General features: G+C 47.5%; 1 protein-coding gene across 8 annotated transcripts in view; it reads right to left on the reverse strand.

The window, feature by feature from the left end:
- CARMIL1 (capping protein regulator and myosin 1 linker 1) overlaps positions 1-21,487 on the reverse strand; it is a 297,839-nt gene that overhangs the window by 156,628 nt on the left and 119,724 nt on the right. For all 8 annotated transcript variants that reach the window (XM_032861665.1, XM_032861664.1, XM_032861663.1 and 5 more), the window contains exons 5-8: positions 17,624-17,745; positions 6,717-6,814; positions 6,305-6,375; positions 6,008-6,081 (exon numbers count right to left, since the gene is read on the reverse strand). In XM_032861665.1, the coding sequence (XP_032717556.1) occupies positions 6,008-6,081; positions 6,305-6,375; positions 6,717-6,814; positions 17,624-17,745 (365 nt within the window). The remainder of the gene's footprint in view (positions 1-6,007; positions 6,082-6,304; positions 6,376-6,716; positions 6,815-17,623; positions 17,746-21,487) is intronic.

Genomic DNA, 21,487 nt, shown 5'->3' on the forward strand with positions numbered 1-21,487 from the left:
TCCGGGACGGGGGGGCGGTGGCAGGGAGAGTTAGTCAACTAAGCCTCTGCCTTCAGCTCAGGTCATGATCCCAGGGTCCTGGGATCAAGAGTCCCACATCAGGCTCCCTGCTCAGCAGGGAACCTGCTTCTCTCTCTCCACCCGCCCCTCCCCCTGCTTGTGCTCTTTCTCTCGCTCCTTCTCCCAAATAAACAAAATCTTGGAAAAAGAAAAAAGAGAAAGAAAAAGAAGTTCTACTATTTGTTTTTCATGTTCCCCAAAATATCATCAACTTGTACATTAGAGTCCATTCAACCCTGACTGAAAACCGCTGTGGACACAATAGTTCAGACGTTTCGGGACAGAAAACAGAAGCCCGTGCGATTCACACCTGAATTCACACTCCAAACTGCATTTATTCCCCTTCAAAATGAGAGTGGGAATAAAGAGACAGAGCCCAGATGAGGAAAGAATTACACCAACGTCCTCGGGACAACCTTGACAAACATTAACCCACACTCAACACTCTTCTCCTGAAAGTGTCAGGCTCGAGAATGTCACTTTGATGAGGAAGAAATATGAAAACACGAAAACATGAGTCTGAAGGGAATGAGCTGCTGGCTGGGCTCTCAGAAGCCAAGTTCAAATTCAATGATGCGCGTCCTTGTGTCTTCAGAGGACTGATGAGATTAGTTCCTCTTGAAAATCTCCTGGGCACAAGAAGAATCGATGTATTTAAAGCTATATATTCCCCTCAACTCGGGACCACCTCTTCTATACCCCATAGTCCCCACACTCCGAATTACAGTCTAGTTACACTTCTAACATGTCAGCTCACCGGCCTTTGGGCGATCCCACGAGAAATGCACAACAAAGTATTTTTCAAACTAGGCCTCTTTTTGACCCACCGATGATAGCAAAACCAGAATACATTTTGAGAATATACTTCAATAAAATTTTGGAAGCTGGAAGTAACAAGTGAGTAGGCATTCTCACAAGTATTTCCTAAGCACTATTCTTCTCCAGGGAGGACTTGGATGGACCTAATAAGCCCATGGTCGTCCTCACCCCCGAATGCTTCTCCAGCAACAACAGGGCATCTGGTCCTACACTCAGTTGCGATACAGCGTTTCAGTTAGTCATCTATCATGGCCTTCAATTTGCTTATAAATTTCCCTTGAAGCTCCTAGGCAGGGCCCTAAAGACTCTATGATGGGGGCTGACGATACAGGAACAGGGATCGAGCCCCTCCTCAGGCTCCCTGCTCAGCGGGGAGTCTGTTTCTCCTTCTCCCTCTGCCCTACCCCGTCATTCATGTTTGCTCTCTGTCAAATAAATCAATGAAATCTTTAAAATAAAATAAAATCTTTAAAAAAATAAAACAAAACCTTAAAAAATAAATATCCCCTTGACCTCCCAGGTTAATGATCTGCTCCTCCAGAGCAGCTCAATATCCCTTGAAAATCCTGGGCCACTGGTTTGACCCAAGAGCCTCACATCACACAGCAGGAATGGGACAGACACAGCCCAGCCTTCAGGGAATCTCCCTTCCAGGATCACTAATGGTTTCGAGGACTCGTAACAAGGGATGTTTCTAACTGTGATGAGTAAATACAAGAGAGAATGGCATGAAGAGATAAAGCTTGGAATAATGGCCAATTGGAAATTATGCTCACTTAGAAATACACGGGGCCAGCTGCCACTGTGGGAAAACCCATCAATGCGTAGGAGAAGCATGGCCCCTGTTTGCTGACAGGCTCCAAGTCAACATGTAGCCCACCTAATCTCTCCTCTAGCACCTCCAATTTGCCTAATTCCTCTATTCTCTTCTCCCTGATTCACAGGCAAATGAGAAAGTCACTAAGGTTCTTGTAAAACCTCCCAAATTCAGAGAATGACCCTTATCACACCCAGACTGACCCGCTGTGTATCCTTCCCAACCACTGCCAGGCACGTGCAGGTCTCCTTCTTGGGCAGGCAAGCACATGCTTCTGAACAGAAATGTTCACCAATATACTTTGTTGCAACTTGATTGGGCAAAATACTATTAACACGGGCCACCTAACAGGAAGGACAGTCATCTCTTTATATAAAAGCTGGTACCTATTTTTTTAAAAGATTTTATTTATTTATTTGACAGACAGAGATCACAAGTAGGCAGAGAGTCAGGCAGAGAGAGAGAGGAGGAAGCAGGCTCCCTGCCGAGCAGAGAGCCCGATGTGGGGCTCCATCCCAGGACCCTGGGATCATGACCCCAACTGAAGGCAGAGGCCTTAACCCACTGAGCCACCCAGGCACACCAAAGCCGGTATCTATTTTAATAGTAAGAATTGTGGGGACAAATTATATCCTCAAGAAAGACAGGATAAACTTTGAAGATTGGAGAGAAAGACAGCTCTGAAAAAAAGCCAAAGTATTCAGACATGAATAGGAAAGAGGACATCTAGAGCAGTGACGCCTGTTATTAAGCCCACTGCAAATAAATAAATAAACAAATAAATTTAAAAAAAGAAAAATTCTGAGAATGCCCTAATTTTTTCATAATTAATATATACTAAATACTACCACAATAATAGTATTGTATATTATAAAACAAAGATAAGAAATTTTAAAATGAGTCAACAATGAATATAAATAACAGCTCATTATTTTTCTATTTCTTTTGTAGCTCATCTTGCATTTCTCTTTGGGTATATACATCCCCCATGAGAGGCCGCTGATGTGGACCAGGCGTCAGCTAACCACAGCCCACGGCGTGTATTTTTGTAAATAAAGTTTTATTGGAACACAGTCACGCTCAGTCACGTACTGTCTGGAGCTGCTTCCAGACTACAGCAGCAGCTGCGCATCTGCAACAGTGACCATCGGCCCCATAAAGCCTACAATATTTACTACCTGGTCCTTCACAGAAAAAGTGTTCCACCTTCTCATCTGAAGTCTCAGTAATTAGAAACATCCATCTAGCCCTTAATCAGGTAAAAAAAAGTAGATGATTTACGAATGCAGTGTTTACTGAGAAACTGAAAATTCTCCAGCTAAGGAATGAGGAAAGATCTGTAGGAAGAATCTAGGGTTTTGACAAGGCTTCTCACTTGCGGGTAGGATTCTGCACAGTTCTGCATATGTCAAGTAACTGCATTTATCAGTAGCGTCCCTAGATACAGTTTCCCCCTGGTGACAGATTAGTCACCAAATTAAGTACAGTGGGTAAGCTGGAAAATTCAGCCCTCCCGCTATGTAGAACCTATGAATGGTGTGAAAGTCATTAAGGGGGGGAACAAAGAAAGCTGGAGAAACACCTCAAGCTGCCCCACACAGCGTGCTTACTCCAACTGTGGTCCACGGACCCCAGGGAAACCCTGAGATGCCCTCAGGGGCTTCACAAGTTCAGAAGTATTTTCATAGTAACACGAAAACAAATTGTCCCTCATGCCGTGGAGACATCTGCATCGCAGGTAGAGAAGGGACAGGAAAAGATGGCTCGTGCCTCAGCAGTGCCAAGCCAGGATGCTGGTTACTATATTCTCCATCACCACACACCCAGCTGCTTTAACCAAGCGCCAGTTTCATTTAAGAAAGCCCTTTCTGGGGGAGTAAAAAGTACTCATTTTATTAAATCTCGGCCCTTGATGACACGCCTGTAGGACAAAACAGAAGTATGCCCAAAATGCTTCCTCTATGCACCAAGGGGGTTCACTGTGTCAGATGAAGTGTTCCCGGGATACAGTCAGAAGCAGAACTAGCTCCCTTTTTTCATGCACACCATGAAAAAAAAAAAAAATGACACAACACAGTTATGGAGACTTGGGATTTGGCAGGTATTTTCTCTAAGGGGTGAAAAGTTAGCAGTCGCTTCAAGGAAATCACCTGACAGCAGTAAGTAACTTTATAAAGTAAACTTTATAGAATGGTAAAATTGTATCTTTAAAGAAAAAATCTGAATTTGGGGAAACCTTTATCTGCCATGGTGAGCCTGACAGCCGTGCCACACTTGGAGACTTTGTGGTAAGCTAGGCAGTGCTGACAGAGGTTTTCTTTCCTCCCTATTGTACAACAACAGAACATCTGGATGCCAGGCATAACTCCGCGAACTAGTATTTTCTAAATGACCAACGCAGGATGCTACACAATCATCTAAGGGTAAGATCCATCAAAGTACAAGAAGGACCAGATGCATTTTAATGTCACAAAATCAAAAATGTTCACTGAACGGCTTCCGATTCCATCCTACCTCTGACCATCAGAAAACCACCTCTTCCTGCGTTGTGGCGGATGACGGAAGACTAGCCCCAGCTAAGTGAAAAGGTGATTCAGAACGCTCCCTTTTGTAACTACGTGTCTGCTTAAGTCTGCATTTTCTTCGTGTGTTTCACTCTGTGCCACAAACCACAGCAGAGCGCAGCAGTCTTCTATGAGGTCGGGAGTTAAAGATAGGAGCAGAGAGGTAAACGAATGCGTTCTCGCGGCTTTTTGTCTTGGAAAATAGTTATTTTTCGTAAAACTGGTACTGATGGCAACATGTAATAGGCTTATGAACATTTCTCAAGGAATTAATTAACGTTTTTAATTTTAGTTTTAACTTCTAAGATGATCAGTACCAAAAGATAGACCCACATGAACAGAAACCCAACTGTTTTCAAGAACGATAAAGGGATCCCGGGGCCAAAACCACTGAGCTCTGATACGGCAAGCCTACCCAGTCCTCTTATTCTACGTTCCACTTTCTGTTTTTACTGCAGAAAAGCTGGCAGAGCAAATATTTTCCCTTTCTCTCTCTCAGTTCACTTTTTCATGTGCTACACAGGGAACAGGCAAGCCTGAATGGGAGTAGGACGCTCCCTCGTCTGCAAGAAAAGGGAGAGCGGCTCTGAGCAGGAAAGAAGCTGCCTGCTCCACGGGAAGGGAGCAGAGCCAAGCCTGAGCAGCAGGGGTGGTGGGCACCTGGCGTTGGCCACAACTACAGACCCAGCAGACCCTGCCTCTCTGTCCTCCATACACCCACCACACAGACACGAGCCCCATCTAGCTGGCATATGTGCTCTCTGCTCAGTTCAGCTGGCTTCAGCTCTTAGGGGTTCGCCCTGTTGGTGTTGGATTTCCCTGCCAGAGAGGTGGAGAAATACCCTGAAACGGCATTTTTTGGGGCAAGATGCTGGTGGTTAAGAAGGAGCAACAACGAGGTCTGCAATCCCGACTGTCCGCCCGGCACAAAAGGGACAGCCGGAATCCCAGGATTCTCTCTCTTTCTCTCTCTCAAATCCAAACAGAGATGGAAGATTTCCCAGGCTGAGGCTCACTGGGGTGGGACTGATACCTGCTACTTAAAATTAGGAACAGGACATCCAGGGTGTAGGAGGTGGGGAAACCCAGGATAAAGCACCAGCAAAGGCACTGGGTCACCGCTCAGCCCTGCCAGGGAGAAAGCACTGGGACCAACAGAATGAAGCTGCTTCTCTGGGGCCTGGCCACTCGAGCCCCAGCCCTAAGTATACGGGAGTCAAGATCTTCAAACCTACAGGTCTCTCAAATAACATATAACAGGATTCACAGTTGTACTGTCGTTTTCACAAGGCAGATACTGGCGAAATGGATTTCCACCAATCTATGCACACACGTACTCGAGCAATCCCCAATTCCTAAAGAAATTATAAACAAAAAGTCATTTCTTATGATTGCCGCATAAAACTTCCTCCTAGAAAAATGTTCTCAGGGCAATCAGGCAAAATAATACTGTATCATGTATACAGGGCAGATGATGAAACGGACTTCCGTGGGCTGGTACAAGAACTCAAGAATTATGTCTCTACAGTTTCTAACTACAAACTCTGGATTTGAGGTCCGCACATGCACATCAGCCCGAAATGCACACAGCTGAAACTATCTCTTGAAAGGCAGGATTCAGAGATGCTTAGAGTCTCCTGACTTCCCTTGTAACAGGATTTTCTGGAGATCACGTATGTCTGTAAGCACCAGCAGAGAAATACAGCTTTGGAGGCACAATTAGTTGTAAAAGAAAGAAGTAGCTTACCTGTGGTCAAGATGACTGAAGTCTTGCAAATTCAATTCCCTGGTGTCTTGTGTCAGATAAATTGTATCCACATCCTATTTGAAATAGAATTCAATCGTGTAAACAGTCCACAAAGATGATCAGGGAAGAGGGACACAACAAGAATTAGACAATGACACAGACAGATTTTCAAGGAACCTGAGGAAGATTTTAAGCAAAAAAAATGAATTGGGGTGGGGGTCGGGGGGAAGAAGTAAGCTGGTAAATACTGGCCTATTCTCCAGGGGTGAGTGTGTGTGCACACACATATACACTTACCCATTGTACTTCTTCTCTGTATGAAAATCCGAGCCAGTCGCAAACACAGGCATACATCTGAGAAAATCCACCTGAAACCCACAACAGAAATGTGACAGGTCTTCGGCTAAATGATTTCTCTGAAGTTAAGATATAAAAGTTTAAATATGGCCGATGTTGACAATGCCGATTGTTCTTTCTGTTTGGGGAAACAGCAAAGACTCTCCCCTCCCTGTTGTATAGTAAGTACACAGCAGCACTCAATACCCCTTAAATATAGGACTTTCGTCCACCAATCCAAAGTCTGTGTGGTGCTAATTACACCTTCAAACCAACTGCGCCTTTCCAGGAGGATACTAGGAATGGACATAACATCGTGGCAGGGGGACATCCACGCAGCCATTTATAATTTGGTTTTAAAATGCATGCTCACCACAGGGGCCCTGCTCGGCCACGGTCTGGCTGTCCCACAGAGCCTGGAGACTGGCCAGTCGCTCAGATGGCTCCATGGAGACTTTTTTCATGATTCGCCTGTAAGACCAACAGTAACAATGAATTTCAAAAATCAAGGTTTTTTTTTGTTTTGTTTTTGTTTTTTGCACTGCACCCAGAAATCTATTTGGTGACATGCCCTTCTTAAAACCAAAGATGGATGCCACTTCCATTTTGGTGACAATAATTCCATTTTCTGAGCACTAAGAAGGAGGTGATCTGCAGGAACTTAACAATGACCTTGTGTCTTGAACTCCCTTTGGTAAGCTCGGGGTATTAGCCAGTGAGGTGCAGAGTCTATGTTATTTAGTTGTTTTGTAAGATTTGACTGTACTGGAATAGCTAGAAAAGGATGTTCCGTTGAATGAGGGATTAGATCAGGTATATGCTGAATATGAATCACTAACTTTTAAAAAAAATTCACATACAAATCTCCTCTGTCCACAGCACCGCCTATGAATGGCCATCGAGAAAGAGTATGTTCCTTTCTCCATCTCCTCCCCTCAGGGGACAACTCCTCTGGGTGGGAGCCACACCCAGCCCCCTTGCTCAGCCTCCCAGCTAACAAAGTCCTGGGGCACATGAGCAGGACAGGGTAATGGTTAAAGGCACAGTCAACCACCCCCAGAGTTTCATTATTCATAGAACTAGCAAAATGGGAGGACCTACCCTAACAGCAAAAGAAAGAAATTAATAGCCGTGAAGTTACCCAAACTGTCCCTGGTGCCTGGTGAAGTCTTAACAAATGTTAGCCGACGCTCTCCTACACGATTCCCAGGAATCATGTAATGAGGAACTTATGAATCCCTTAACTCACCCCCAAATTTTTATTAAATGTCTACAGTGCAGCAAGACCAGCTACCAGGTACTTGGCATACAACTGTGAACAAAACGGACACCGTCCCCATGTTCCCAGTGAGCCGTCTCTCACAAGAACCAGACAAATAAAGAGGCGGTATAAAAGGAGAAGTCGTAACACAGGAGAAGCACATGGCGGCAGAAAGGGCACAAACTCTCTCTGGTGGGGAGACAGCAGCGGAGGGGCCGGGGGTTTGGAAATGCTCTCCAGCACCCGCTCCATCTATGCTAAAACCTGGAGAGGAATGAAGACTCCATCTGGGGGCCAGCGGACGGGGACCAGGAGCCGGAGAGAGTGGTGCAGATAAAGGGCCAGCAAGTTCAAGGAGATGAGAAGGCTCGTATTCACCACCAGAAACCGCATGTAGCTCAAAGCAGCCAGCAGATGCCGTGTGACAGGGAGGAGGTGACCGAGTTCTCTGGGGAACTACACCGAAACCAGGGAGAGCCTCTGAGGTCTGATCTCGGAGTTCAGGCTTTGTTCTCAGAGCAACAAGGGGCCACGGAAAGGGTCCAGAGGGTACCTGAGATGGTCAGACAGGCACTAGAGACTGGTGTCTGCAGGGCGGGGCGGGGGGCAGGTTTTGGAAATAGAGAAACAACTTGGGACATTAAAGAGAAGCCCCCAGGACCGGTCAGAACCCAGGGACAGCGAAAGTCAGGAGCTGCCAGTGGCACCAAGCAGACCCCCCGCAGGACCCTGTCTGCAGCCCAGACATGCGGAAAGAGGGGGCAGCTGGAGCAAGGTGGGGCTACAGGCTTTCCGGGCAGGCGAGCCAGAAGAACAGCAGGATAGAAGGACGCGAGGGTCCTGCCAGAGCCCAGGTGGAGCCCCAGACACTGCAGGCGGGGCGCTCGGGAACGGGAGGGGACAAGTCAAGGGATGTATGGCCGGGAGGACCCGGTCCTTCCAAGGAGAGAAAAGTGGAGGGGCTGTGCTCCAGGCAGGATGAGGAACTGTGCCGAGGGAACAGCAAGTGCTGTTCCAGGCAGTGACGAGGGCTGAGGGCTCGCGCGTGGCACTCCAGAGCGAAGTGGGGAGGAGGGGAGGAGAAGAGGGCATGGGCTATGAGGAAGGGTGTCGGCGAGTCAGAGGTGCCCGGGATCATGGGAGGACCTGGGTGCAAAGCAGTGAAGTCAAGATGCCCAATTATACTGAACACACTTTCACCTTCCTGCAATGATTTAAAAGCACTTCTGCTACATTGAATGTTCTCAGTCATCACTATGCATCTCAACCACCTTGCAGACGGCTAGTGGGTAGTGTTTCCAGGGAGTTCCACTTTCTCACAGGATGGATTCCAGATAAAAACAGGCTAGATCCTGACCAGGGGCTTTGTTCTACTCCAAGACAAAACCTCAAGTACATAACAAAGCATGCAAATACCAACTTTCTGCTAGCACTGAAAGTATGTCTACTTCTTTGCAATTTTTAGGATTGAACCCTAACTGCCTATACCCAACAGATGTCAAATGTCATGAACGCCTTCAGATTCCTGCAGAAATGCACGGGGTCTGCAAGTGTGGCATGATTTTCTCTGTTTCACCTGAAAACACCCATGATTAAGTCCTATTATCCTAAAAGTCCTGAATCTGGGAGGCATGAGGGTTTAAGAAGACAGTCATGCTGAAAAGTGCTATTACAGAATCTGGCCTTTTGAAATGGCTCATCTTGGCTCAACACTATCATTCTGGTATTTTCACGGCATTATTTCTGGCTACAAGACAGCAAAACCAGGTATTATGCAAAGACAGAGCAGCACCATCGGAAGCCGGCCCAAACTTTGACACAGTTGATTTAAGTGAACTCTGGACACACCAAAGGAGACTCTGGTCTGACTTCCTCTGAGGTCACATGCGTGTTCTAAAATTCCTGCCTCGTTTCAGCAGGACGCCGTGGCATATGCTGTTTCAATGACACAGAGGTTGGAGTTAAGCTCGTCAAAAGCAGGGAGAAAATAAGGCAAATCTCTTTGGCAGGAAACTGGCAGGATTAAGAATAGGAAGGTGGCAGTCTAGGATTATAGGGAGAAACAGATGACTCCTCATGGCTGATTCAGAAACTAAAGCCTCAATTTTGCTCCAAAAACAACACCGGACATTCCTGCTCGGGGGTAAGGACAAGTCAAGTGGAGAGCAAGAGAAGCAGCAGCCAGCAGGGACGTGTGTGTGGAAGCTGTCTCTTGACCTTCAAAACCCGTCTTTGGAGCTATCGGTCTGGGGGTCCCCGGGGGCTCAGTTGGTTAAGTGTCTGCCTTCAGCTCAGGTCATGATCCCAGGGTCCTGGGATCGAGCCCCCCATCGGGGCTCCCTGCTCAGTGGGGAGCCTGCTTCTCCCTCTCCCTCTGCTTGCCCCTCCCCCTGCCTGTGCTAGCTCTAACAAATAAATAAACAAAAAAACCAAAAATAACAAAAAAAAAAAGGGACAGTGTGAGCTTTTCCAAGCAGCCCAGCTCTGTGCCAGTTCCCCTCTTTCTTTTGTAAGAAACTATGAAGACGTCTCATGAAACAGGTGCGTTTGTTTACCTAAGAGAGAAAGTGGTTAAGAACTAACCTTCCAGAGGGTGGCTAATGTCCCCAGGGTCTGACACACACACAGAAGCAATGGGGAGGGGGACCCTGCTGCTGACCCATGCTGGTTTCTTCCTGCAGCTGAACAGTGGCAAGGAGTCTATGTGCGTGCAACACAGGGCACTGCTCACACTTACACACCCAGGGCGAGAGGGTATGTCATGCAGAAAGACAGACAGACAGAAAGGATCTGCTGTCAGAAGACATGCCACAGTAGTAAACCAAAATCCTGGCAGACAGACAGATGGAAGGGGTGTGACGCAAGGTTGTAGGCAGTCCCATAGCGTTGGATCTAGAACATCTACACTAGAGGGGTCTGATTTACACAGGGCTCCAAGGGACCGCGAACCAGGTGACAAGCTGGCCAGAAGCTCTGGAGGTGAATCTCATGCATAAATGGTTGAGGCGAAAAAAAAATCTGTAAATTCTTTTACTCCACTTAATTGATGTATTTAGAATTCAATCCCAAAGCTCCTCCGTAGGAAGGCAGCGGTCTCCAGAACCGCACTTTTTCCTGCCACAAACCACACCCCAACTAAATGCTGCTTCCGTTTTAGAAAAGCAGACAGACAAGAAAGCACCTTTCTTTTGTTTTTACATTAACTCCTGTTTTGCCACTCTTCTTCACAGGAACCTCACCTTTTCAAAGCACTTCAGTTGGCTCTGAATTCCTAAAGGGATCTGCAACACCATTCTTATTACGGGAGCAAAGAAACCTGGTCCTAACACGCTGACTTTCCAATGTGTCACAAGTGTGCCAGAAGGTCCAGGGATGCTGAAAGTCTAGGGAAATAGCTCGTGCCAGAAGGTTACTGTTCTGTCAGCTACAAAGGATGTTATTAAGTACATTTAACAACAACAACAAAATCAAACTAGAGAAATGCTATTTATAATAAAAAAAAAAAATCGGGGGGCGACTGGGTGGCTCAGTTGGTTGGGTATCTGCCTTCAGCTCAGGTCATGATCTCAGGGTCCTGGGATCGAGTCCCATATCTGGCTCTGCGTTCAGCAAGGAGCCTGCTTCTCCCTTTCCCTCTGCTGCTACGCCTGCTTGTGACCTCTATCTCTGTCAAATAAATAAATAAAATCTTAAAAAAAAATCAAACTTCAAAGAAACTTCCCATACATGAAACCTATGCCCTTTCTGATGCTGCTGGGTAATGGACCACAACACCTTGTACTACAGATAAAATTTCTGAAGCAGTTTACAGGAGCTAATTTAATCCTTCCCTGCATCAACAGCATTATTCCCATTTTACAGATGAGGACACTGAGGCACTGAGATGGGAGTTAACCTGCCCAGAGTCTCATCCCCACCAAAGCATCCTGACAACCTGACACCTTCCAGTGGCACCTCTCTCTCCACGGACATGTTCATAAGCAGCACCGAGGACCGCTGCTCCCTGAAGTGTGACTACCATTTTATTCTAACATTCCAGCACCTTCGTTGTCCCCAATACCCTTCCTTGAAGTGTTCGCTCACAGTGACATCTGTGGGCTCCCAATTCGGGCTGTGCCAGGCAGACACCTGTCTCCCAAAGGCACCTGCTCCCGCCACTTCCCCACAGAACACTCCCGACCCACCAACCACAAAAGCCCCCCCACCTCCTCCAAAAAAGGAGGAAAGCAAGTACAAATCGTACATTATTTTCCTGTCATCTCAAGTTAGACGTGACTTTCCGTTCTCTGAAATCTGAGGATCCTCTCTCCCTTCCCTGTACTGTTTGTGGAACTTTCTTACGCTGCCTACAGACTGGAAACTCCCGAGGAGCAGGAAACCTCTCACTCGCGTATGTATGCCCGAGGAAGTCCTTCAGCGAACACTTTCTAAATGAAGTCTACTGTGTCCTGATGACTTAATTTGACATTTAAAAGAAAAAAAAAAAAAAAGAAAAAGAAAAGAAGAGAATCTCACTTGGTTCTGGAGAACAGCCAAGGTTCTTAATACTAGAAAAGCTGAAGGCCACAACAAAACAGCCTCCTGAAGAGGAATGCCACTACAGACCTCTCTGGGAAAACGGATAAAACAACATTTACTACAGATATTTCCAGAGCAACTCAGTGTCCCTCTCTCCGAGGCCAGGCCTCCAAGGACACCCACTTTCGCACAGCAAAGACGAGAGTGGTCACAACACAATGCTAACAGTGATTCGATTTTTTTAACTTACATTTTCTTCTCACACCTTTAAATTCTCACCATATTTTGAAATAAATTTTCCTTATTTAAAGAGGGGAGGGAAACGTCATTTTCTAAGGGAAGGAAAGAGGAAGCAATAAACATCCTAGCATATAGGTATGGGGCCGGGGGAGGAGGGGGAGGTGAAGAGTGGATCCTGGCGGGACTATTAATTTTTATTAAAATTCCTCATTTTTTTCCTACCTGCATTCTCTTGATTGTAGTCAAGAGGACTGATTACACAGTGTAGATTACTTACATCCTGTTTTTGTAAGTTTGATTTTGATCATGGATATCATTTTCAAAAATTTATATTTGGGTAAAACCAGAAATTCAGATCTTTACAGATACAGTTTCATTTCTAGGCAGTCAAACTTGGACTATCCAAGAACTGATCATCTGAGCAGAGACTTGCCCTGGCCGTGTGTGTCCCCCGGATTGTCCCGGTTCCTGACGTCCACTCATCAGATGCTTCCCTCTCCACCCGGCCCTGGCAGCCCTCAGCAAGAGAGGAGATGAGGGCAGGGGACCGAGGCGCCCATCACAGGCCCAGGTAATGTATCTGATGAGACAAATGACTCAAACCAGGCTGAAGATTCCAAATATGGTTTCTTTTTCACATTTTTGTTTTAATTCCAGTTAGTCAACATAGGGTATTATATCAAATATAGTTTCCTATTCTCCAACTTACTATGAGTGGGATGTGTGACACGACTGGGGACATGTTCTCCAATATCTACGTCAAGGAAATATTTCCCTTGCCGACCGCCTTAACCTGAGGCAACACGAGGGATGGAGAGGAAAGGATCTGAAGGCCTACCTCTCCCCGCTCCCTGGTCGATAACCAGCACCGATGTCATTATGCATTTCCCCTGCTAAAATCATATAATACAACCTAAGGAACTTCCAGAGAAAAGGCGGAACATGCAAGTCACAAAATAGTACAGGTTTATTTGGACAAGCTAACTGCACAGGGTGGGTAGGAAAGTAAGTAAAAGTCAAGTATGTTTACGTTATTTAAATTCTCTGCCAGGACAAGTTCTAAATCACAGTCTCCCTTCTTGGGTGGGTGGCTTCATCTGGACTGCTACTGCCTTCCCCACCCTCCCCCCCACCCCCGCCCGGCCTGAGTCCTCTCCCCGCTTCTCAGGTGGGGCTCCGCTCAGCCAGCCACACCCGTCCACCTCCTCTGATGGCCCTGTCACCCACTCATTGGCTTTGTGTTCCCTTGGCCCACGCGCCCGCGGTTGCGAGGCCGGGATACGGTCTTCCAAGTTCCATCGGCTCCGGCGTCACACCGCCTGACGGTGCACTGGGCACATGGTAAGCATGAGGAACCTCAATGAGTATCTGGTATGTGCCAAGGACTAGGGATTTCAGATGAATAAAAAACACAGCCTTTGCTCAAGGCTTCAAGGCTCAATCCCTTCTCAAGGACATTGTGGATTTATTACCGTGATCTCCAGCAACAATCTCTCTCTACCAGAGCATCCCCCCGCCACAGCCGTGTGCTTTACTATCTCCCATTCCGCATGCGAACAAAAATCGGACCTCTTTCGTTACTTCCCACCTCTCAGCCCCCTTCACAGCTGAACGTCTCTACCAAGTTTCCCGCAGGTGCCACACCGACCTCCTCCCTTCGGAGCCCATCCCAGCAGCGCGGCGGCCGCCTCTCCCCACCACGACCCTGGGGCTGCGCTTCACTGCGCCCGGTTTCCCGGGCAGCCCTCGGCCCTGGGCTTGGTCCAAGCCCAGTCGTTCGTCGGCCACCCCCTCCCTGCTTCAGAGGCTCCTCCCAGGCCCTGGTTTTCCCCGGGAATCCTGTCTGACTCCCTTCGTGGCTCTTCCTCTTACACTTGTCATCATTCTCAAGAGATCTTCTCTCCCTGGATGATCTCCAAACGGTCATGCAAGCAAGACTCTACACTAATGATGCCCACATTTCAGACGTCTCCAGACCTGGACCTTTCCCCTAAGCCCCAACCCCACATATCACATATATACCTGCTGATCTGACATCCCCACCCCGTGTCCTAGATCTCGAGCTTAGCACACCGGATACAGAATGCTTGGGTGTTTCTCCCCCCAAATAAAACTTGCCCCCACACCTACCCTCGGCCCTCTCCACCTCCCTGCAAGGTAGCACAAGTCACTGAGTTATTAAACCAGAAGCCTAGGAGCAATCCTTGGTCCTCCCTTTCCTTACTGCTGTCACCCACGTACCAAATCCACCAGCCAGCCCTGGACCTAGAATATATCTTCCACCTTCCACCTCCCATCCTTGTCTCTAATGTCACAGCCGCAGCCCTCCCTCCCCTGGCTCCCCACCCGTGTTCTAACTGGCTCTCCCCTCCTGCCCTTCCCCTTCCCACTCTGCTCTCCCCAGTGGCAAAAGTAATCTTTGTAAATCGCATCACGAATCAGGTCACATCCCTACTTGCAACCGGCAGGGGCTTCCTAGCGAGCTAGTGCTGACCTGCACGCTCTTTCCCACGAGGATCTATGTCCCCTGCCCCACTGGCCTACACTAGCTTCCAGCCTCCTCTCAGGCCAGTCACCGCCTGCCACCTGCATTCTCCTCATTCCCATACTCCAGCCACCCCGGTTCTCTCTCAGCCCCTCCAAGACTCCAACCCTGGTCCAGGCAGGCGAGACAGCACAAGCAGAGGCCTGAGAAGGAAATGTTCTCTGCCCTTTTCTAGCTCCTTCTCTCCTGTGGGGTCTGTTCAAAGGATCATGGCCATAGGGAGGCCCTGGCAGACAGAATTTTATTCCTTCTCATAGTCCTGTAGGGGCAAGCATAGTCAAGTTTACACTTACTTCACTGACTTATTTCTCTTTCTGGGGGTCTGCTTCCCCATGCAAGCAACGCAAGTTCCCAGTGTAAACTCCACATGGGCCGTGGACCCCAACACTTAGCATGGTGCCATCTACAGTAGAAACTCAATAAATATTGACGGTTTAAGTGTATCAAGAAAGGACTGTACCCCAAGAAACGTGTTAGCATAGGACATGCTCAGAAAGTTCTATGGAAACATGAATAAAAAAGCTCTTCAGACACCAGGCTGGGTCTTTCAGAGTGGGAGTGTGTCTGGATTAGCAACCTGTACGAAAGCACCGAGGACAGGAGAGGCTGATGCACTCGAGGACAGGCTGCATCACGGGTCCAGACAGCAGTGGTCGGCCGTGCCAGACTATGAGGCATCAACGCAACCAGGTAATTCCGGTCGCCATGCGGAAGTCCTGTTGCGAGGGCGAGGACGAGGACGGGAGACTGAGACAGCAGCAAAGACGATGCTGCCCTAGGAGACTGAGACCCTCTGAACCACGGCAGTGGAGAGGAGAAGCCAGACGAGGGGCAGACCAGCAGACAGGCACGGAAAGGGTCTGACTGTGTGACTGAACGAGAGACTGTGCACTGACGAGCCACTGAGATGCAGTGTCACACACAGGCAGGTTTGCGGGGGAACCTGTTGAGTCACTGGGACGCACCGCGTGTCAGGTGCCTAGGGATGTCCTTGTGCAGCCAGGACACAGAAGGGCTCAGGTGGAGGCTTTGGATTCAGAAACTAACATACACTCAGTGAAGGCCTCCCTGGAAATGGAGCTCATTATTCAATGTTTGGTTCATATTTGCTGCCCGAACCTTTCAACAAGAAGTTAAATGGAAGAGAAGAGTGCCGACACTTTCCTTAGACCATTTCCTCTGGGAAGAAAAATGGGAAAATTCAAGCCCAAAACTGGCAATTCCCTCCAAACTCCTAGAATGTTAGGCAAATAAAACTGTATTTTAAAGAAAGTAGCGATTCTGCATGTTGCTCTGAGGGTCATATGAGGCCTTGCTAAATAAGGCTGAGTGTAATAATCTTCTGATCTCATCGGTGCTGATTTGGGATGAGAGCGAGGGCATTACAAGGAAGCTCATGTACAAAGTTACGTTAGTAAATGTCCTTTAAGGGAGGACAGTCTGTAGTAACTGCTGACTCGCGATCACCCCAGATAGTTCTCTGGTGGCTTTAAGAACGTTCTCCTTCTGGGTATTTCCCCCTCACCACTCATCATGCCTCACTTTGTCCAGCATCCCTGCACCCGCGCCTCTCATGCACACACACGCATGTGTGTAGGGTTGCACACTGCCGGAGCTTGCCTTTAAGGCTTCGTACCTGGAAATTCCAGGCAGGCAAGAACTGGGCAGCAGCCTCCCTCGTCCCCTCCGTGCCATGGAATGAGGCCACGGGACATCTGCTCCCTCTGCTACCAGCTAGTCAGACACTCAGAGAAGTGCGAGGAGCCCAAGGCCGCAGAGAGGAGGAAGCCTTGGGTGAACAGCCAGAAGGCACAGGCCAGCCCCCCGTGCTGGCAGGAGGTGGAGAAAAGAGAGAGCCCTGCGCAGGGCTGTCAGAAGAACCTAGCAGGTCTCAGAAAGCCAGAGACCGTGAGGAAGCCCCATCCCCACCGAGCCACCCGCAAGTGCCCAAAAAGCTCATGGACACAAGGCTAGGTTTTTCCGCTTTGCCTCTTAATTCAAGGCAGAGCATCATAAGGAACACGCTCCACGAAGGGCAAGTCCCTGAAATGTCCTTCCGGCTCCCACCTAGCAAGGTGCACAGCTCACCATCTTCGTGTGTCCCTGTGAGGCTTCGTGGTCTCTGTGCACAGAACAAACCCCGGGAGAGGGATTTTTAAGACTCTGCACCATCTCCTTCCAGCGGGAAGGTATTTTCACTAGGGACTATTAATTTAGGAAGCTTTCTGACAGCGCATCTCTCTGCCTTTTACCTCTGCCCATCCAACCCCCTCCCAATGACCCACACCCTCCTGAAGGACAAACTCGGTTACCCAAGCGCAGAATCCCAATGAAAAGCACTTAGCAAAGAAACAGGAGGCCATACACAGACACAATTCACTCATTCTTAACGCGTGTTTCAGAAAACTAAGAGGCAAAAAAAGACAAGGAAAAGGAAGCCTCTGGCTCCCATGAGTACTCTCCCTGATGCATTTCTGCAAAGCAGTAAGCCCCTGGTCCCACTAGGGTACGTCTCAAGTTGGGTCAAAAAGGTTTCTGCTTCAGTCCTGGGGGCAGAGGTGAAAGGATGGCCAAACCCTAGATGTCAGACACAAGGGCCCGAGGGAGGGTTTGCCGTCGAATGTTTGAGAGAAGGACGCATGAGCGGAAGGCGCCCTCTCGTTCACGGCCCTGAGGAGCCGTTCTTGCTCTGCTCGCCCTTCCCCCGAGCACTCACACTGGGGACAGGCCAGGAAATATCCTCCGCAGGCAGGTGCCGATGTGGGCCAGCACGTCGCTCACGTCCTCGGGCGACGCCATCTTCATGGTGACGCTGTACTTCTCCGTCTCCACCACCATCTGCAAGAACCAGGTTGGACGCTGCTTAGTACTCAACACAGTGCCTTGAATTCTCGGGTTGAAGTCACCTAAATGATATACTCATGCTGACCTATACCAACGCAAGACCAGCTTTTCAAGAAGTACTCCCTTAAAATAACAACGTTAGTTAAGAGTTGAGGCACTGTTTGGGGAGAGGGTGGAACAGTTGTCGGAAACATCCAGAAACTGAAACAAGGCAAAATTCCCACAGGACCCCCCTCCCCGACCCACCCACCCTGGCCGTGTAATGGAGACAGGATAGTCTCCTTTTACCAAGGTTTGGTCCTGAGGTGTGTGGTCTTACCAAGTCTGTTAGATCCCTACTCTCCAGAAGAAGTAAGCATACCTCCTTCAGCAAGTAGCCAAGGGCAATCTCATCTTAACCTTTTTTTTTTTTGGGGGGGGGGGGACATATTCTAAAACCAAGATCCCCTGTGAGATGTTTCAATGAAGTGTTAAAACCTTTCGTCTGGTAACAAAAATCAAATGCTTATAAAACATTTCGACTTTTCTAAAAAGAGAGACTTCTTGGAAAGGATTATATGACAGGAACAAGGTCATCATGTTCAGGGCTAGGCAAAGAATCATTCCAATTAAATGCTGGGAAATGTCCAAAGCTTGCCACCAAAAATGTTGACACTGAGGTCACAGAGCTTGTACTGTAAATAAGCATAAATCAGCCTGAGACAAGGGGCAGGTCACAAAGGGCAGCTGGTTGTTTATGGACACATTTCAAATAAAAAGAACAAACATCACTTAAAAAAACACACACACATTATCTTGGATCTCAAAAATATTCATGTTAAATGCAATCTCTTTGGATTTTCACTGCATCAAAACAGCCTCACATATTTACTCCCTGCCTGTATGTAACTTGTACAAAAACATGATGGGGGAGTACTACACTTAGGGTGCAACTAGCCAATTAGGTTAATAAAGCAGTTTTTAGATTTGTTTTAGGCTGTCCTAAAATTAGCTAAATTAAAAATAATCATCTGTCTTTCAAAGTGTTAACAGTAAAAGGAAAAGTAATGTGGGGCACCTGGGTGGCTCATTTGGTTAAGTGTCTGCCTTCGGCTCAGGTCATGATCCCAGGGTCCTGGGATCAGAGTCCCGCAATCAGGCTTCCTGCTAAGCAGGGAGCCTGCTTCTCCCTCTGCCTGCTGCTCCCCCTGCTTGCGCTCTCTACCTCTCAAATAAATAAATAAAATCTTTTAAAAATTTTTAAAAAGGAAAAGGAATGCAATTTATTTGGCAAAATGATGAGATCAAAGAAAAAGACTTAAATGACCCACGAGCACCCCAGAGGTCTCTCTCAATACCTATCACCTCTGTGTCAGTTAGTTGGCTCTCCATATTAAAAAAAAATTTGTTTTTTCAATCCTAATTTTCATGCACTGGTCTGTTCTTCTAGAAGGTGGCCCAAGGAATATTTCTCCCCCAAAAGGCAGCAAGAATGGGAGTTTATTTACTGTTCAGCCCCAGGATGTCCCAACAAAGTACCTTCAGCAAATTAAAGAGGCTCTTACAGCTAGGCTGCGAGGTCCCACGTGCCCGCATCTGTGCGCATGTATGTTTTAAAGAAGCCAGATGCTCTGGGACGCGGCCACTGGGTCGGTGCCCCGCGCCCCGCCCCTAACATTCCCACCGTGAGTAATTATATTTTCACTAGGGGGCACTTGCACTTTCCTCCCATCTACTGCATCTATCTATTCCATTCACGGTTTGGGTGTGAGCAATTAGTAATTAGCTTATTCTAATTCTGCTTCATCTTAACACCTAATCATCCTTAATTGCACAGGATTGAATAGAATGACAGGGAAGAAAAAAAGGTGACAGGTGAAAGGGAAGAAAGGAGGCCTTCAGATTCAAGCTGACACGAAGGCAGCTCACAGCCCCAGAGAATATGTCACCACCTTGGGCTGATGGAAAGATTGCCACAGAGAGATCCAGGGGACACTCTACAGCAAACCTTCCACCACGAGAAAGAACTCCTTCTCATATGCCTCTGTCCCTCCTATTGCGGCTGCTGAAAAACCAAATGCATGCACCAATTCTGGCTTTGCCACCTAGCAGGACAGAGCCCATGACCTCCAGTACACATTTAAGACAATAATCAGCAGTATCTTATTTAAATAAAATAATAATTGAATAATTAAATAAAATCTACAATAATAAAAATAAAATAATCATCAGCAATATCTTATGTAAGATTCAAATTTCCAACCCTACCCTGCCTCCTTTCTTTAAGGTAAAACAACCTGGCTACACACGAGCACTTTTAAATAAATGTCAGCCAACAGATCTGTCAAGTCTTTTTCATTCTTCTAGCAGAAACAGCCATGGGTTTGCCAAAATCATCCTATGACACAGCAAACAATTAACCTTATAATTAAGAAAAAAAAAAAACAAACAGGTGGTTTGGTCGTACAAGAAATTGTCCAAAAATTCTGTAACTATAAAACCATATAATGGTTGGTCTCACTGTACTGACCACAAACAGGCAACAGAATTTCCACAGAACCTGGATGCCAAAAAGTGCCATGGCAATGAGATTTGGAAAATAAGATAAAGGTCTCTCACATTCCCACAGGGAGGAGGAAAAGAGAGCAGCAGTAAATGTCACATTACACCAACTCAGTAACACAATGCACCTCTCTCACTCACACACGAGGAAGTGTGAGGGTCCCAGGCATGTGATCTGAGTTGACAAAGCTCCAATTAAATAGTGATTAAAAGTGAATCAATCCCAGAGAACATTAGAAGAGAATGGGGATGGGACGCCTGGGTGGCTCAGTGGGTTAAGCATCTGCCTTCGGCTCAGGTCATGATCCCGGAGTCCTGTGATCGAGCCCCAGATGGGGTTCCCTGCTCAGCGCAGAGCCTGTTTCTCCCTCTGCCTGCTGCTCTCCCTGTTTGTATACTCTCTCTCTCTGACAAATAAATAAAATCTTAAAAAAAAAAAAAGCACGTCTCCATCAAGGGGGAATTGTGAGTGCCACAGGCAGATACTATCATCCTTAGGATTTCATGTTAGAGAATATTGGAGAAACCACACATCAAAGGTCCCGGTTACCCAGGTTACTATTTCTCAACCTCTAGAATACGAGACTCAAATGCCTGCCCCAGACACACTGAGTCCTACCCGCTGTGTGCATGTGCGTGTGTGCGGGGGTGTGATGGGGCAAGGGTACTGCTGAGGTATCAGTGTTTCTAAACAGCACCACAGAAACTTTTGAAACGTCAGAATTTGAGTGCTGTGAAGCGCTCAGCATCACAGGCCCCTCTGTGGAAGAGGCCCCACCATCCCACTGTTCCTTCATCCCCAAGGTCCACACTAAGCTGAGGCAACGCTATATAGACCCCTCCTCCTGTTTTCACCAGGCCAACAGCCCCATGGGCCTGATACCACCTGAGCTCCTCTGAATGCCAGTCAGACAGAAGGGACGGGACTGCAGTGTCCCTGGACCAGACCAGCACCAGCAGCCACACGGGGAAACCAGTCTCGCTGTACCAACATCCTCTCTCATAATTAAACCCCACAGCCAAATCATACTTTGAATATAACCTTGGCATTAGCATCTCAGTAGTGCCCTTTTGCTTGATCACAACCCTGACATCGTAAACATAAACATCCCAGAATGAAGACCGTTAAGAAGGCCCTGGTTATGTCATCATTCATGAGTAATCATTCACTCCTGCATATGTCTGCCATTTGGGC

The sequence above is a fragment of the Lontra canadensis genome, unplaced genomic scaffold (genome assembly GCF_010015895.1).
Source record: "Lontra canadensis isolate GAN:19392208 unplaced genomic scaffold, GSC_riverotter_1.0 scaffold21, whole genome shotgun sequence".
NCBI lineage: Eukaryota > Metazoa > Chordata > Mammalia > Carnivora > Mustelidae > Lontra > Lontra canadensis.